The sequence below is a fragment of the Pezoporus flaviventris genome, unplaced genomic scaffold (assembly GCF_033815535.1).
Source record: "Pezoporus flaviventris isolate CSIRO_AGI_PZ_B2104156 unplaced genomic scaffold, CSIRO_AGI_Pfla_v1 ptg000215l, whole genome shotgun sequence".
NCBI classification, from domain to species: Eukaryota; Metazoa; Chordata; class Aves; order Psittaciformes; family Psittacidae; genus Pezoporus; species Pezoporus flaviventris.
The window spans coordinates 581,805-599,168 of NW_026892763.1; the positions used below are offsets into that span (position 1 = coordinate 581,805).

Consider the following 17,364-nt stretch of genomic DNA (forward strand, 5'->3'; position numbering starts at 1 on the left):
GGTTACCTCCTCATCTCTCTTTCCCTCCTCCAGGAGGAAGACCACAGCGCTGGGATAGACCCAGCACGTGGTAGGTGCAAGGAGCATCATCCTGTCCCTCTGCGGCACTGCCCTGGAAGGACCATGTGGAATCTTCCAGTTGAGCATCTCCCTTCCCAGGTCCCAGATCTCCAAAACACCCCAAGGACCAACCTTCTCCCAACGCCTTTTGGGAAGCAGTAGATTAGTATCATAGACTCATGGAAGGGTTTGGGTTAGAAAGGACCTTAAGATCATCCAGTTCCAACCCCCTGCCATAGGCAGGGACACCTCACACTAACCCATGGCACCCAAGACTCCATCCAACCTGTCCTTGAACATGCCATCAAGACTGTATGGGCCACCAGGGCTGAGATAGCTGGGTGAGAATGGCTGTAGAGGAATAGGAAGGACTTGGTGGTGGAAACCTGCTCCTGAGCCAGATTCCTTGGAGCATTCCATGTCCTGGAGAAGCCCCCTTCCTCCACGCACACACAGCCCACCCCCTCCACCCCTCACCTTTCTTGTGCTTCTCTTTCAAGACGATCTTCACGGTGGTGCCACCTCCTCCCTTGGGTTTGAAGCTCCTGGGCACGAACTCCAGGGAAGAGCTGAGGGCAGCGGCCACAGTGGCTCCGGGAGGCTTCCTGCCCATGGCCTCCCCCAGGCACTGGTCTTGTGAGTGCCTCTGTGACCAGAGAGAGGAAAGAAGGGGACTCAGACCCGGGCAGTTGGGTTGTTCTCACTCCAAAGCCATGCAGTGTCCTACACACCTTCCATTGGGAAAGGAAGGCCCAGAGACAGGGATGAGCAATGACCCAGGTCGCTGTAACCACTTGAGCAGTGCCCCACATTGGTGTCCTCCCTATGTTGCATGTGGGTCAGCCTCATTGGGGCAGCAACCCAATGCCCTCAGAGAAGCAAGTGAGGTCCTACATCACTAACATAGGCTAGGTCTTGCCTAGATGCTTGCTGGGAAACTGAGGACTGGGATCAATGCTATCCAAACAGGATCAGAGAGGTAAGGATGGGCCACATCCTGCCCTCCCACCTGGCAGCACCAGGAGGCTTGGTGTGGAGCCAGCAGGACTGGCATCCCAAGGAGCATCCCAGGCTCCCAAGAGCAAGCTGCTGGGACGCGACACGTGGCACAACGGGTTCCCTTGTGCCTGGTTTGGAGGGTTTGGAGGTGATGGAGGTGGGATGCTGGCGTTGCCCCCGGCAGCATGGAAAAGGGCAGGGTCAGGAGCTGTGACTTAATCCCACAGGACTGCCATGGGCTGCCCAGCTCTGAAACGTCACCAGGAATCAACCCCTGGAGCCAAGGAGTCACTTCTTCCTTGCTGGAGCTGCTGCTACAAACAGGCACTGGCTGCTCTGTGACTGGAGACTGGAGACCCTTGAGGGCAGGCTGGAGAGGAGACACCATCTCCTGATGCAAAAAGCACCCAAAGAGAGCTTTGGGCCATCTGACTGTGGGTAAGGGTCACGTCTGGCTGTGGGTTACCTCTGGGTCTCCTCTGTCCGTGCTCCTCAGCTGCTTTAACCTCAACTTCCCAACAACGGGAAGTGCCCAAGGTTTCCAGTTCTAAGTCTTTTGCCTTTCCAAAGACACTGGAGGTGCTTCAGAGGAAGAAGACAAGAGTCTTTCCTCGGTGGTCTGAGGTCTCAGCCTGTGCTGAGAGCCCTCAGAGCCCATTCCCACACAGGATTCATCTGTAAACCAGGGGCTTCTGATTCTACCTAGGGCTCAGGGACAAACGGCTTCCTTTGAGCTGTGCAATGGGGCTGGGCTGAGGTTTAAGAGTCAAACGTCACGTACAACACCTCTGTTTAACTGCAGGGGCTCCTCTTCCGTGGACTTCTCCTGTGAGCCATCTGCAAGGGAAAACAGGGTCCTGTGAAACGCTGCGGGGCCGGGTGAGGATCTGCTCTCCTTGACTGCAAGCAGCTCCCTTCACGGTGCTGTGAGTGCAGAGGAGCTTTAATTCCCATCAGACGGGTGCCATACCCCAAACACCCTTTTCTCCCCGCTGTTAACAACAGCTCAGCTCCGAGAAGGACGTGGCCTTGTGGCTGCTGAAGGGAGGTGGCATGAAAACACCGCAGAGTTAACGTGTGAGGTGATGGAGATAGAATCAGAGAATCCCAGACTGGTTTGGGCTGGAAGGGACCTTAAATCTGACTCACTGTCAGGGCACAGAGGAGGAAAGCGCAGGGGTGATGCACAGCTTTCCCCTGCTCACAGGAGGAAGCAGGGTCCAGTGGGGCTGGAATTCAAGGCCTTTGGCTCTCAGTACTTATGTAGAGGGTCTCTCCCCTCCTGAAAGCAGAGCTGTCCTTATCAGAAACAGAAACCCTCTTGAGGATTTAAGCTCCAACTTATTCCTTATCTGGGATACTTAACGTTTATATTAACATATAACCAAGGCCTGCTGCACAGCTTTGGATGCATCCCCAAATGAAGAGAATAAAACCAAACATAAAACCCACCCCACTCCCCCCAGAATACTCAAAATCATCAAACCAAACTGATAACAGCCAAAATCTACCCCAAAACTTGGACCTCTCTCTGCATCATCTTTAACAGCTTGTAGCTTTGGAGAGCAAATGAAGGAGGTGCTTATGGTGGCAGGAGGGAAGGGAGAAGTGAAAGAAAAACTGTGAATCATGGAATGGTTTGGGTTGGAAAGGACCTTAAAGCTCCTCCAGCTCCATCCCCTGCCACGGCCAGGGACCCCTTCCACTGGAGCAGCTTGCTGCAAGCCCCTGTGTCCAACCTGGCCTTGAACACTGCCAGGGATGGGGCAGCCACAGCTTCTCTGGGCACCCTGTGCCAGTGCCTCAGCACCCTCACAGGGAAGAGCTTCTGCCTTATCTCCAACCTGAACTTCCCCTGTTTCAGTTTGACCCCATCACCCCTTGTCCTATCACTGCAGTCCCTAATGAAGAGTCCCTCCCCAGCATCCTTGCAGCCCCCTTCAGACACTGGGAGCTGCTCTGAGGTCTCTGATTCAAAAGAAAAGAAATCCGAAGACATTTGCCACCAAGTCAAGGACAGGTCCCAGCTGCACCAAAACCCAAGCGGGAGGAACACAGACTGCACAGGAGGAGGGTTTGGAAGGAGCTCATTCTACGTCCGGGGCCAGGAGACCACCACGGCCTTCCAGCTTCGTGGCAAAGAGTCCTTTTGTGCTGTGAGCTCGTTGTCAGCAAGGAGGGAACCTGCTCTTTTCCTCCTGAGTCTGTCTCACCTGGAGACGTGGAGCCTGATGCCCTCCTCACTCCGCAGTGTATGGGCTGCAGGGAGGCAGGACGCGAGTAGATGCGGAGGGGAAGCCCTCATCTTTAGTTTTATGATGCAGCCAAGACAGAGGAACAGCTCTGATTTACAGCACAGGCTTCCCAAATCGTGCCACAGTGGCTTCAGGGGGCTCCTGCCAGCCGGTGGCAACCCTCTGGGGTCTCCCCACCCTCACATAAGAGCAGCTCCTGGGCCCTTCATTACCTTTGCAGACCTGGCAGCAGGAATCCGGCACGGTGAGGGGAGAGGAACACAGGAGCTCCGGGCAGGTCACCAAGCCACAGTAGATCTGGCCTTCCTAGGAGAGCAGGAGCAACAAAAGCATCATCAGCATCATGAAGAGATGGACAGGGCTCTATGTCCTGTGTGCGGGGTGTCAGATCGATCCTAAATCAAAAGCCAGCCAGGAATCCATCCTCAACTACCACCAGTCTATCAGCTGATGAGGGATGAAGATCTGTGCGTGCAAGCTCCGTCCTGTGGGGTGGAACATGGTCTGTGGTGTCCTCTCCTGGCATGCTCATGGCCAAGAGCAAGAATGGGGGGGTATTCCCCAAGGAGAAGGAGGCAGCGCCTTCCTCTCAAGCATCATCAGTGCTGCCACATTGAAATGGCCACCACACACTTGGAAAGGCTGCACAGCAGCCACCAGCTCAAAGAGCCTTTCCTCTGGCATCTCCCAGGACAAGGACCTGGAAGAGGCAAGTGGAAAGGGGAAGAGTGATGATGCTGAAGCCAGACCCAGCTCCACAGCTCTGCTCTGCCCTCCCTCTTGGGTTATCCAGTAGCACCAGAGCCAAGCTCACAAAGACACTGGATCAAGAGCTATGGACGGAGGTGCAGATGTAACCTTCCACTGGCGTGCTGGTTAGCTCAGGAAACATCATTCCTGTAGTGATTCAAGCTGAAGACCACAGGTCAAGGCCGATCTTGACCCTGTTGCATCCCAATCCCTCCTCAGTCAGTGGACTTGCACTTGTTTGCCGCAGGGATGAGGTTTGGCTGCTTTGCAGGAGGGTAAAAAAGGATGTTCAGCAGCACAGCAGCACCCGGACCTCAACAGCAAGGGCCTCTCCTCCATGAACCAGGTGTCCACAAGCTCTCAGCCAACCAAAGCCAAGAGGTTAACCAATGATACCCATAGCAAACCAAGCCACAGCAGCTTCTTCTCCCACCAGGAAGCCAAACCGCTGTGAAAGGGATGTGAAGAGGAGGAAGAAGGTTTGGTCAACGAGAGGATGTGGTGGAGGATGGAGCGACCCAAACCAGGCTTCTGCTTCAGGGCCCTCCATGGGATGCAGACCTGCAGGGAGCAGGGTTTGGCCACGCAGCCTCTTCCTTCCTTCTCCTCCTGAGCAGAGGCTCATGGCAAAGACCTGCTCCCGGCGGCAAAGAGCAAGTGTGATAAAAAGCAGGATTTCTCCCAGCGGATCTGGTCTCTGGGAGGTCTCAGGGAGGTTTAGACCAGCTGTTCCTGCAGCTGTTCCAGCAGCTGAGCGCATCGGACACAGCCCCTGCAACACTCCATCCCTGGATTTTCCTCTTCGTATCCAAGGCATTATCCTGCTGGATAAACAGAGCCTGAGGGAGGGCCAGGGCCTCTGACAAGGACACGGAGCTCCTGGGGACAGCGGTGGATGGGATGGGATGGGATGGGATGGGATGGGATGGGATGGATGCGATGGGATGGGATGGGATGGGATGGGATGGGATGGGATGGGATGGGATGGGATGGATGCGATGCGATGGGATGGGATGGGATGGGATGGGATGGGATGGGATGGGATGGGATGGATGCGATGGGATGGGATGGATGCAATGCGATGGGATGGAATGGGATGCGATGGGATGGGATGTATGCGATGGAATGGGATGGGATGGGATGGATGGGATGGGATGGGATGGGACGGGACGGGACGGGATGCGATGGGATGCGATGGGATGGATGGGATGGGATGGGATGGGATGGGATGGGATGGGATGGGATGCAATGGGATGGGATGGGATGCGATGGGATGGGATGGGATGGGATGGGATGGGATGGGATGGGATGGGATGCGATGGGATGGGATGGGATGCGATGGGATGGATGGGATGGGATGGGATGGGATGGGATGGGACGGGATGGATGCGATGGGATGGGATATATGCGATGGGATGGATGGGATGGGATGGGATGGGATGGGATGGGATGGGACGGGATGGATGCGATGGGATGCGATGGGATGGATGGGATGGGATGGAATGGGATGGGATGGGATGGGATGGGATGGGATGGGATGGGATGGGATGGGATGCGATGGGATGGGAAAGCAGGGCCAGGCCTGCACACAGAGTTGGATTCAAGTGCTCCCTCCTGGTGTTTGTCCCTAGGTGATGGGCTGGCACCCAGCTGGGCTCCCTATGAGAGGATGCAGCCTCAGAAGCTGTGTGATTTCTACACCTCAGCTATTCCTTTCGCCCCCCAGCTCCAAGGTGTGCACAATCACCAAGGGCTCAGACCAGCTTTACGCATACTTCGCTATCAAGCTGATGGCAACCACAGCGTGCGTGCTCTTGGCATGAGAGGAGGAGGCGATTTGGGCTTTCTCACTCTTCTTTCTTTCCTGGCCAAGCTTAGGCCAATTACTTGCTGGAAGCAAAGCGCAGACCCGTGGAGCCTGCTCCCATGCAAAGGCTCTGTATGATGGGTGGTGAAAGCCATGTCTGCAGCCCTCTGTTATGGCAGAGGCTTGCAGCCAGCATGAGCAGTTCCTCCCAGCATCCCAGCCCAGCATCGGCACCTCCAGTCCCCCTTCCTCGCTCCCTCTCCAGGAGGAGGAGCTGCTCCATTCATCTGCTGACACTCAGCTCCTGGCAGGCAGGGCTCCACGCTCCACACACCTTCCTCAGAGCTGCTGCCAGCTCCCAAGGCAGCCCTGTCAGGACTTGGTGGTGATGGGCTTTCACAGGATCCCAGCCTCTGGAAGAGCTCAGGGCAGAGCGCAGCCAGCTCCGGTCTCACGGCATTGCTGGAGGCTCATGGAGAAGGAGCATCCCTCCACTGCTGGCAATGGGCACTCCCTGTGTGCTGAGGAGCACTCAGCATCCTGAACCACTATCAGAGCCCTCAGGCAGGGCAAGCAGGACCATCGAGGACGTGCAGAGTCATTGCAGGTGGGGGTAAAAGGCAGATGCTTCCTGTAGATGCTTTGTGTGGGCAGCCTGGAAAGCACATGCATGGCCCTTCTCCAGGGCATGGCGCTGCACATCAATGGCCCAGAGGCTGGGGATGAAGATGCTGCAGGGGGTTCCAGGGGAGCCCAGCTCCTGGTGCTCAAGCTCATCTCAGCTCTGGCTTCAGCCTCCCCTCAAATCAAGCAAACAGAATGAAGATCAAGGGGTGGTGAGCTCCATCCAGGCAGGGCAGGAGCTGGCTGCTGGTGCCACCATGAGATCCAGGCACCCAGCAGTGGTTTGGTGCCACCATGAGATCCAGGCACCCAGCAGTGGTTTGGTGCCACCATGAGATCCAGGCACCCAGCAGTGGTTTGGTGCCACCATGAGATCCAGGCACCCAGCAGTGGTTTGGAGACACCAAATCCTTTCTGGAGCTCACTCAATCTCACCAGCTCCACATCCCAGGAGCTTCCGAAGCCCAAGAGCTGGTACCTCCTGTTGCTGTTGCTTGCCAAGCATGCTGAGCTCTCCCAGCTACAAACTCCATCTGTTCTGCAGCTAGAACACACGTGGAAAGGCTCCTGGGTGTCCTCTCTGCTGTCCATCTGCCATAGGATGCCTCAGTGGGGCAGGTGGGATAGCTGGATGCTGCATGGAGAGCCCCAGAGCCCTGGTCCTCACAGCAGGCAAAGAACCCCATTGTGCTCAGTGGGGATAGGGCTGTCCCCTGCCCACCCCAAGGACCCCCAGAACTGGCCTGTGGGATCTCCAGTGCATAACCCACTGTTGGAGCAGCTTGTTCATGCTGTTCCCTTTGGGAAGGAGATGCAGGAGAGTGCTTTGTGCTCCAACCTCAGGGCCTAATGGACCCTGCTTGGGATCAAAGAGAGGGAAGCACCCATCTCTGTAGTGGTCCTTAGTCACCGGGCAGGGAGAACCCAGCTCCCTTTCAGAGGAAGCTCAACCTCCTGCACTGACAGCCCCATCCTGATGACAAACCATCCCACCATGGATGCCCCCAGTGGTCCTCAATGAGGTCTGTGCCCTGGTGGGACGCTGTCGGGGTGCAGGAGCAGAGCCCGAGCCCCCTCCCCTGCCTCCCCTGGGCTCGCTGGTCGCTTACGGAGCAGCTGCACTGCACACACTGGTTCGGCTGGCGGCTGGGGAAGAGCTCGCTGGTGGTGAACATCTCCCCTTGCTGGTAGCTTGTCCCGTTGTACTGGCAGGACCTGAGGGGTGCCCGCAGGCCAGAAGGGGAATGTGGCTCTGCAAAAGATGAGGAAGCAACAGGATGAGAGCCAGGCACCGGCGTCGCACGGATGCTCAGCGGCTTCCCCACCAACCCAAGCCAAAAGGGTGAGAAGCTGTTGACACCCCAGGAAGAAGTGGCCAGGGCATCGCATGGTCATAAAGCTTCGGGAGAACGGGGCTGCCCTGAGCCTGCTGAGCTCAGCACAGAGGTGAAACCTGGAAGGGTTTGACAGGATGAGAACATTGGGGCTGTTGAGCCTGGAGAAGAGAAGCTGTGTGGAGACCTCAGAGCAGCTTCCAGTGTGTGAAGGGGGCTGCAAGGATGCTGGGGAGGGACTCTTCATCAGGGACTGCAGTGATAGGACAAGGGGTGATGGGTTCAGACTGAAACAGGGGAGATTTCGGCTGGAGATAAGGCAGAAGTGCAGGTACAGGCTGCCCGGAGATTGCAGGACCATGGCCACCTTGTCACCCTCTCCCCATGGGATGTCCACCTACCAAGGCACCGCGGGCAGCACTGCTGAGGGTCCGTGACGGAGCTGGCACATTGCAGAGCCGGGCACTGGATCCGGTAGCACCTGATGTTGGCATTCTGGGGAGAGACAGAGTCAGAGAAGGTTCATTCAGCTCCACGTTCACCCCTGCCAGAGGACGGAGATGTTGGATGGTGGGCACATTATCACAACTGATTGTGCTGGTGTAGCTCACCCAGCCAAGGAGGTCTCCATCCCCAGGTCAACCCAGCCATGGAGATCTCCATCCCCAGGTCAACCCAGCCATGGAGATCTCCATCCCCAGGTCAACCCAGCCATGGAGATCTCCATCCCCAGGTCAACCCAGCCAAGGAGGTCTCCATCCCCAGTTCAACCCAGCCATGGAGATCTCCATCCCCAGGTCAACCCAGCCATGGAGATCTCCATCCCCAGGTTAACCCCAACCAGCTCATGGTCTCATCAAACACCACCCATGGTCCCACTGCAGCCCTGAGCCTGCAGCCCACCAACGCTACTGAGATAGCTCCCTCATAAGGTGACCCCACCACCCTATGGCGACAGGGGGTATTTTCAAAAGGAAAGAGATGAATCCGATGTCCATATGGGACTGGAAAGGGCTTTTCTGGTCAAATTAGACCCGCTTTAAACCTCATCTGCTTTAAAGCTGCCAAGCCAATGGCCATTGCAGCAGCATCCCCCCCACGGCGCGGGGCACCTCGGCGGGACCTGCCTCGGAGCAGCTGCAGCGGATGCAGTACATCAGCCCCTGCGGCTCCAGGTAGGGGTGCCAGCTCTCCCCCGGGCTGTACTTCTTGCCATTGAAGTCACAGAACACGTCCGGCCCTGAAAGACAACCAGAAGCTCTGTGAGAGAATGGGACGGGAAGAGCTGGGGCAGGGTCTGAAGGGGGCTACAAGGATGCTGAGGGGGACTCTTCACCAGGGACCAGAGTGATAATCCCTTACAATGAGGGTGGTAAAACACTGGCACAGGTTGCCCAGAGAGGTGATGGATGCCTCATCCCTGGAGATACGTGAGGCCAGGCTGGATGTGGTTCTGGGCAACCTGATCGAGATGAAGATGTCCCTGCTCATTGCAGGGGGTTGGACTGGATGAGCTTTGGGATCACTTCCAGCCCAAACTATTCTATCATTCTATAACTCTTTGGCAGGATGAGGCCAGCCCACAGCAGGACCTGTGGGACAAAACCATGCCCAGGTCATGCCCATACTCCCCACAGGAAGCCCAACTCAGCCATCCCTAACACTCACATCAAAAAGCATCACCGGTCCTGCAGGCCCAAGCTCTGACCCCAACTGAACGTGCAGGAACCCAGACCCCATAACTCCCACCACAGCCCAGCTCCTGCTCTCTTGTGATGTCTCCCCAAGCCCCAAGCAGCCAGGGGGAACATTCCAGGGCTTAAGTTCTTCCATGAATGTGTGTTATTGGTGCTTTCGGTGCCCAAAGCCCCACTAAAAGCTGGAGGTGATTTAAGGGTTATGTCATCGGGGGGATTTGAGGTAGTTTGGGCGATGACGTTGCTCAAGGTAGTGGAGATATTTACGCTCCCTGAAGCATTTATGGGTCTTTTAAAAGCTTGTGGTGCCCTGGGGATGTGGGGAGAGGGGAAAGGGCTGGTTTTGAAGGCATGGGGCCCAGCTCCTGCAGCCCATCGTGTGAATACAGGCAAGCTGGTGGGTGCTGAGCCTGCTGTGCTGCTGGAAGGACTCCTCAGAGGTGCCCAAAACGAGCCCAGTGGCATTCAGCACCCCAATGATGCTAAAACTACGACAAGACCATTAGGGCTGGAAGGGACGTCTGGAGATCAACCCCCTGCCAAGGCAAGGCTTAAATAGGACCGTGTCCATGGTGGGGTTTGAATGTCTCCAGAGATGGAGACTCCGCTGCCAGGGCTCGGATACCTCTCAACGTAAAGGAGCTGTTCCTGCTGTTGAGGTGAACCTTGTTGTGTTACAGTTTATGGCCATCCCATGCTCTGCGCTGGCAGCAGGGACACAGCAGTGATTCAGAGAGCCTGGCCAGTGCTGTCCCTTGCCAAAGCTGGAGGTGCCACCTGCTCAAAGCGTTTCTCCTGCCACCGAGGCAAAACCCATACCAAAACGCTGCAGTGGGCAGACACATCCCCTTCAGCTCCTGACCATAGGATGCCAAAGTGGTTTGGGTTGGAAGGGAGCCTAAAGCTCCTCCAGCTCCAACCCCTGCCTCGGGCAGGGACACCTTCCACTGGAGCAGCTTGCTCCAAGATCATTCTTAGCCCTACAGGCCCTTGTCCCAAGCCCCTCTCCAGCTTTCCTGCAGCCCCTTTAGGCACTGGAGCTGCTCTCAGGTCTCCCCTTCAGGAGCCTTCTCTTCTCCAGGCTGACCCAGCCCAACTCAGGATAGACCCAAGCAATGCTCTACCATGGCCAGACCCTGTGACCACTGGGAAGGGCAGCCTTATGGGTCTATGATGCTCTTTATGGGTCCCTTTCATAGAATTATAGAATCACAGAATCATAGAATGGTTTGGGTTGGAAAGGATCTTAAGATCATCCAGTTCCAACCCCCCTGCCATGGGCAGGGACACCTCGCACTAAACCATGGCACCCAAGGCTCTGTCCAACCTGGCCTTGAACACTGCCAGGGATGGAGCATTCACAACCTCCCTGGGCAACCCATTCCAGTGCCTCAGCACCCTCACAGGGAAGAATTTCCTCCTTATCTCCAATCTAAACTTCCCCTGTTTCAGTTTGAGCCCATCACCCCTTGTCCTATCACTGCAGTCCCTGATGAAGAGTCCGTCTCCAGCATCCCTATAGACCCCCTTCAGACACTGGAAGGCTGCTATGATTCCAACTCAATCCCTGTGAGCCTGCCAGCAACCCTGAGCTCCTCATTGAGTTGATGGCTTCAAGCACTTGATTCTCCAAGTTATTCCTTCAGAGGAGGTGGCCACCACTGCCCACACCACCTAGCCCAAGCACAGCGCTATGGGGCCACGTTGCATCTGCAGCGGTGGAGATTTGAGTTACTTTTGGGGTGGATGCCACCAGAGGCACAGGCAGAAGCATTTTCCTTCCTTTTGCCTACATAGAAACACAGAATCACCAGGGTTGGAAGTGAGCTCTGGATATCACCTAGCCCATCCCCTCTGCCAAGGCAGGGCCGTCAGCTCTTTACATTGTCCCCATAGCCTGCTCCAAGCCTCTTCACAACTCAGCACACCCATATTTCCAGCCACGCAGGACATGTGCTTACAGCAAACCACACAGGAACGGGGACAATGGGGCTGGGAACTGCAGAAACCCAGACGAAAAAGGCATAAAACTCCACAAAACTCCACAAAAAAAGAAGAAGAAACCATCGTTTCTCATAGCCAAAGGGTGAGAAAACGACTTCATTCTTCCCTGCTTGCAGCATCCTCATGAATTACGCTGCGGGGGAAGAGATGAAGTTGCCTCTGTGCGCGGCGGCCCCGCTCGGCTTGCAGGCTCCCATGCCAGTTGGCTGCTTCCTCCAAGCATTTAATCCCAAGTGGAGCCCTGGTTTGGGTCCAGCCCTCGAGAGCAGCTTGATTCATGTGTGCAGAGGGCCTGATTGGTCACATGAGCAGCAGCAGACACTTGTCCACGTCTCAGTTGTGTGATGGGGCTTGGGCCTGAGGCAGCAGCATGTTTGGGGATGCATGGAGGGAGGGAGGGAGGGAGGGATGGATGGATGGATGGATGGATGGATGGATGGATGGATGGATGGATGGATGGAGGGAGGGAGGGAGGGAGGGAGGGATGGATGGATGGATGGATGGATGGATGGATGGATGGATGGAGGAAGGGAGGGATGAATGAAGGGAGGGAGGGAGGGATGGAGGGATGGAGGGATGGAAGGATGGATGGATGATGGATGAATGGATGCAGGGGTGGATGGTTTGATGGAGGGAGGGAGGGAGGGAGGGAGGGAGGGAGGGAGGGAGGGAGGGAGGGAGGGAGGGATAGATAGATGGATGGTTGGATGGATGGAGGGATAGATGGATGGATGGTTGGATGGATGGAGGGAGGGATGGAGGGATGGATGGATGGATGGATGGATGGATGGATGGATGGAGGAAGGGAGGGATGGATGAAGGGAAGAAGGGATGGAGGGAGGGATGGATGGATGGATGGATGCATGATGGATGGATGATGGATGAATGGATGCAGGGGTGGATGGTTTGATGGATGAAGGGAGGGAGGGAGGGAGGGACGGATGGAGGGATGGATGGATGGAGGGATGGATGGAGGGATGGGTGCATGATGGACGGATGGATGGATGGAGGGATGGATGGAGGGAGGGATGGATGATGGACGGATGGGTGGATGGAGGGATGGATGGAGGGATGGATGGAGGGGTGGATGGATGGAGGGATGGACTGATGGATGGAGGGATGGATGGAGGGATGGAGGGAGGGATGGATGGATGGACTGATGGAGGGAGGGATGGATGGAGGGATGGAGGAGGTTTAAAAGTTTAGATCATTTTTTCCCATGCCAGGATTAATAATTTCATTCTCCGAGGCCAAACTTTGGAGATCTTCCCCCTCCGCTCGGAGTCAAAAGCCATTTGTGGCAGCCAATTGCTCCCGTGCCCCTCAGTCACCTCATTTATCGCATCTTCAGCAGCGGCAGGCTCACAAAAGTCACCTTGTTTCACTTCTGCTTTGCCAGAGAGGGCTCTGGAGCTGCAGCGGGTTTGCAAAGCTGCAGGACCAAAGGAGCCAGGTGAAGCCACCACCTTGTTTCCCTTCCCTAGGTAAGGAGATGACAACGGCCCAGCATGGTCCATGCCACCATGGAGACCCAATCTGAGCTTGCTGATTGCTCTGTGCTTGGAGGTGGCCCTAAGGGACCTGGAAGCAGGAGTAGAGGTGGAAAGGGGGGTGTTTCCCACTGTAAATGCCTTCAGGAACGGGTCCCATCTGACCACTTCTCAAATACAAGAATCATAGAATCATGGGGTCATAGAATCATAGAAGCACCGAATGGTTTGGGTTGAAGGGACCTCAAAGCTCCTCCAGCTCCAACCCCTGCCATGGGCAGGGACCCCTTCCATAGAGCAGCTTGCTCCAAGCCCCCAAGACGTGCTACAGGACACACAAGAGTCCACAGAAGTGAGGCCCTACTGCAGGTAAAGCCTTGACCTGTGTCTAGAGAGGGACTAATGCACCTGCAAGACCCCAAAGCAGAGAACATGAAGGCACAAACCTCTCCCAGTTTGCTCACCTGCAGCAGCAAGCCTCCACCAGCCCCATGCCGCAGTCTCCCTGGCAGGGACTTTCACTCCAGGCACCAAAGTGCCTCCAACAAGGATGCTACCGGAATGCCCCACAAGTGTCACCCTGTTTCGCCCCTGTTTCATCCCACGTGCAGGGGGTCTCTGAAGGAGGTGATCCTGCCCCTCTGCTCTGCTCTGGTGAGACCCCACTTGCAGCACTGGGTGCAGTTCTGGGGTCCTCAACATAAGGACATGGAGCTGTTGGAGGGAGTCCAGAGGAGGCCACGAGGATGAGCAGGGGCTGGAGCAGCTCCTGTATGGAGCCAGGCTGAGAACACTGGAGCTGTTGAGCCTGGAGAAGAGAAGCTGCGTGGAGACCTCAGAGCAGCTTCCAGTGTGTGAAGGGGGCTGCAAGGATGCTGGGGAGGGACTCTTCATTAGGGACTGCAGTGATAGGACAAGGGGTGATGGGTTCAAACTGAAACAGGGAAGTTCAGGTTGGAGATAAGGCAGAAGCTCTTCCCTGTGAGGGTGCTGAGGCGCTGGCACAGGGTGCCCAGAGAAGCTGTGGCTGCCCCATCCCTGGCAGTGTTCAAGGCCAGGTTGGACACAGGGGCTTGGAGCAAGCTGCTCTATGGAAGGGGTCCCTGCCCGTGGCAGGGGTTGGAACTGGAGGAGCTTTAAGGTCCCTGCATCCCAAACCTTTCTATGTCTCTGCATCCCAGGCAGTCCCCTCACAGCTCGCCACCAAGTTGGACCCATCTGAGCCATGCTCACGGCCCCAGGAGCCTTTGTGGGGGTCCCACACCTGCCTGGCAGCCCCACGCCAGGCACAGGGGCTGTGTTTATAGAGTCATGGAATGGTTTGGGTTGGAAAGGACCTCAAGATCATCCAGTTCCAACCCCCTGCCGTGGGCACGGACACCTCCCACTAAACCATGGCACCCAAACATCTTATGCTTGATCATTATAAACTTAATAAATATAAATGAATAGACATAAATAAAGCATGAACATTTTATGCTTTATTTTATGCAAGGCAGTTTGTAGGTTTTAAAAGCAGCCATAAATAAGGTGTAAGAAGCAGTGTCTGGAACAGAAAGTCCCAGCACTCCCGTGACAGCCCTGTGTTTACGGAGGGCTTAAAGTGCAACCGCAGCTCAGAGGGGACTGCTTAAAACGCACCCAGCCCTTGGCATGCGGCATCCCAATGGCTCTGCTCACATCCAGATCACTTCCCACACCCTCGCCTCGCTCAGTCCTGGGCTGGGAATTCCTTCTTGGCACTGTGGGAGCCTGGAAACATGCAACTGAGCCTCATGGAGCATCCCTGAGCTCCCCAGGGTGGAGGAACCAAGTCCTGCATCCAGAGCATCCTCAGGGCCTCTGTGAGCAGCAGACAGGGGTTCTGCTCCCCCTGCTCCTTCCCAAGGGGATTCTTGGGTGTCTAAAGTAGGATGTGCAGGCATCACCTCTCCCTTACCCTGTCCACAGGTAGGGTTTGCTTTTCATCCCACTCCTTCCCCTCTTGGACCACCCACTCCCCCATCACACCGGGTCCAAACTCATAGAACAGACCCCATGAGCTCCCTTTTTCTGCAGGAGCCACATTAGAAATGAAATGAAATGAAGCAGTAACTCCCCCAGCTCCTGGAGAACACCCCTGCCCCGTGCTCTCCAGAGATGCTGGCTTTAAATGCCTCCAGCCAAACCATCCCTGCACTCAGCTGTTGCTGCTGCGTTGCTCACCCGCAACGCATCCAGCCCAGTAACCTGTGCCCCTGACAGCCTCTCGGCTCACAGTGTAAATCCCCTAAAATAGCCTGTTTCTGTGGGCAAATTCCTCCTTTCTGACTTGCCTTCGAGCCCGAGTGTTTCTGCTCCTCACCTATTTTTAGCCGCGACACTGGAGGTCTCTTGGCTGATGAGGCTGCTCGAAGCTAATTTGTTCTTGTCTTCATCCTCCCCGAGTGCTCAGCGCAGAGATAAACGCGAGGCAATGAAGGGTAGAGGTGGATGGAGGAGGATGAGGGTCTCATCACCCAGACCCCTCTACCTTCAGGCATGGGGCTCCTGGAGCCCCCAGCGCCATGGGATGTACCCTCAGCACTGCCAAAGTGATGCAGAGAGGAGATCCCGGACTTCCCTGCCCCTGTCCCGCAGTCTCCAGCCCTTTATCACCATCACAAGGGATGCAAAAGGACCCCAACACTTCCTCCCGAAGCAGACAACCCCCCACTGCCCCATTCATCACGGTTTATGTGCAATGTAGGGACTCTCCTTCCATCAGCAAAGCAAAGACTTCACCTAGCACCTACTTCAACCTCCTGGTGATGTCTCCATCCTCCTCCTAACCTGGGTACCACGGGTAACACAGCCCTGGCAGAGGCACGGAGTCAGCCCAAAATCCCTTGTGCGAGGAACGATGCTGCGGGCTGAGCCCAGGGAAGGGGAAGTAGCCAAACTCACCCCGATTTTGCTCTCCAAGGGCTCTGCACAGCCCCATCCATCCTCCTGCCTTTCCCCCCTGGACGCTCCACTGCCGGGACAAGCAAATCCAGCGCTCACAGTCTGGGTCAGTGCTCCAGGAGGATGGTTATTTGCCGAGTGCCTAAGGCACTGCTGGCAGCAGGCAGGTCATCAATCACCCTAATGCAGCCACCGACAGGCTCCGCTGGGATTAGAGAGGAGAATACACGGAGGGACCCAGCGGGTGCTGCTTTGCTTTGCTCAGGTGGCTTTGTGATGTTGTAGGGGTGCCCAGTGGGTCCCAGTGCCTTACCCAAGTCCTCAACAGCCCTGGCCAAGTCCTTCAAGGCTTCTTGAACAAGGAAGCGCTGCACAAATCCCTTTCCCATCCCAAATCCCAGTTGCCAGCTGGGAGCAGAAGCAGGTGAGAACATGGGATGGGCAAGAGATGGACATGGAGATGGACAAGGGATGGACACGAAGAAAAGCCCCCAGCTTTGGTCTGGAGGCATCCTTTCCCCAAATTGCCCATGTGCCTGTCCACCCGCAGCGGGGAGATGTGCCCTTGCTGAGCGGGAGCTGTGCAGGGGAAGAGCTGCATCTCAGCTCCCTGCCCTGCACCATTTCTAGCCCACGGGAAGGTCCCGGACCTTCAGCACATCCCTGCCAGCCCCTCCAGCCCCCAGCATCCTCACCAGCACCCAGCAGTGTGCGCAGGTAGTGGAGGACACCACTGCGTGTCCACCACTGCAGGATGGGGGACCTGGCTTGCTGGCACATGGAGGACCAGCACCTGCACCCCCGTATCCGGGGCCATGCCCGCAAAGCGTAGTCCCACCCTCATGGTGCCGGGGACCCCGGCGATGGGGAAACTGAGGCACAAAGGGACCCGTGGAGGGGAGCGGCGGGGGGGGGGGGGGACACTTACGAGCCCGGGCGCGGCTCTCGGAGCCGAGGAGGAGCAGCAGGCACCGGAGGAGGAAGGCGAGGGGTCCTGCCCCGGGAAGCATCGCGGCGATCGGCGCCCGGCGGCTTCGGTCCCGGTGCCCGCGGGTGCCTCTGCCCGATGTCCCGGTGCTGGTCCCGGTGCGGTGCCCGGTGATGGCTCGGTCTCGGTGCCGGGAGGCTTCGCTCCTGCTGTCGGTACCCGGCGGTGCCGCGGTCTCTGCCCCGGTGTCGGGTGCCTGGTGCCGGTGGTGCCGGTGCCGAGGTGCCGGGGGTGCAGAGACGCCGGTTCCCAGGGGTGCCGGGGATGCCTGTGCCGGGGGGTGCCGGTTCCCGGGGATACAGAGATGCCGGTGCCGAGGTGCCGGGTCCCGGGGGTGCCGCGATGCCGATGCCGGTGCCCGACGGGTCTCGTCTCGCTCCGGTCAAAGGCGCCTCCTTTAGGGAGAGCCGAGGAGTTTGTTTGTTGGTATT

The 17,364-nt window shown here is 56.8% G+C and overlaps 1 protein-coding gene across 2 annotated transcripts in view; it reads right to left on the reverse strand.

The window, feature by feature from the left end:
• Positions 1 to 17,132, reverse strand: part of CHRDL2 (chordin like 2) — a 28,881-nt gene extending 11,749 nt beyond the window's left edge. The window contains exons 1-7 of one of the 2 annotated variants that reach the window (XM_061442137.1): positions 16,874 to 17,132; positions 8,957 to 9,069; positions 8,231 to 8,324; positions 7,605 to 7,747; positions 3,527 to 3,620; positions 1,841 to 1,896; positions 538 to 706 (exon numbers count right to left, since the gene is read on the reverse strand). In XM_061442137.1, coding sequence (XP_061298121.1) covers positions 538 to 706; positions 1,841 to 1,896; positions 3,527 to 3,620; positions 7,605 to 7,747; positions 8,231 to 8,324; positions 8,957 to 9,069; positions 16,874 to 16,955 — 751 coding nt within the window. In that variant the 5' untranslated portion in view covers positions 16,956 to 17,132. Of the gene's footprint in view, positions 1 to 537; positions 707 to 1,840; positions 1,897 to 3,526; positions 3,621 to 7,604; positions 7,748 to 8,168; positions 8,325 to 8,956; positions 9,070 to 16,873 lie in introns of both variants that reach the window. The other variant, XM_061442136.1, reaches the window with a different exon arrangement.
• Between the last annotated feature and the right edge of the window lie 232 nt (positions 17,133 to 17,364).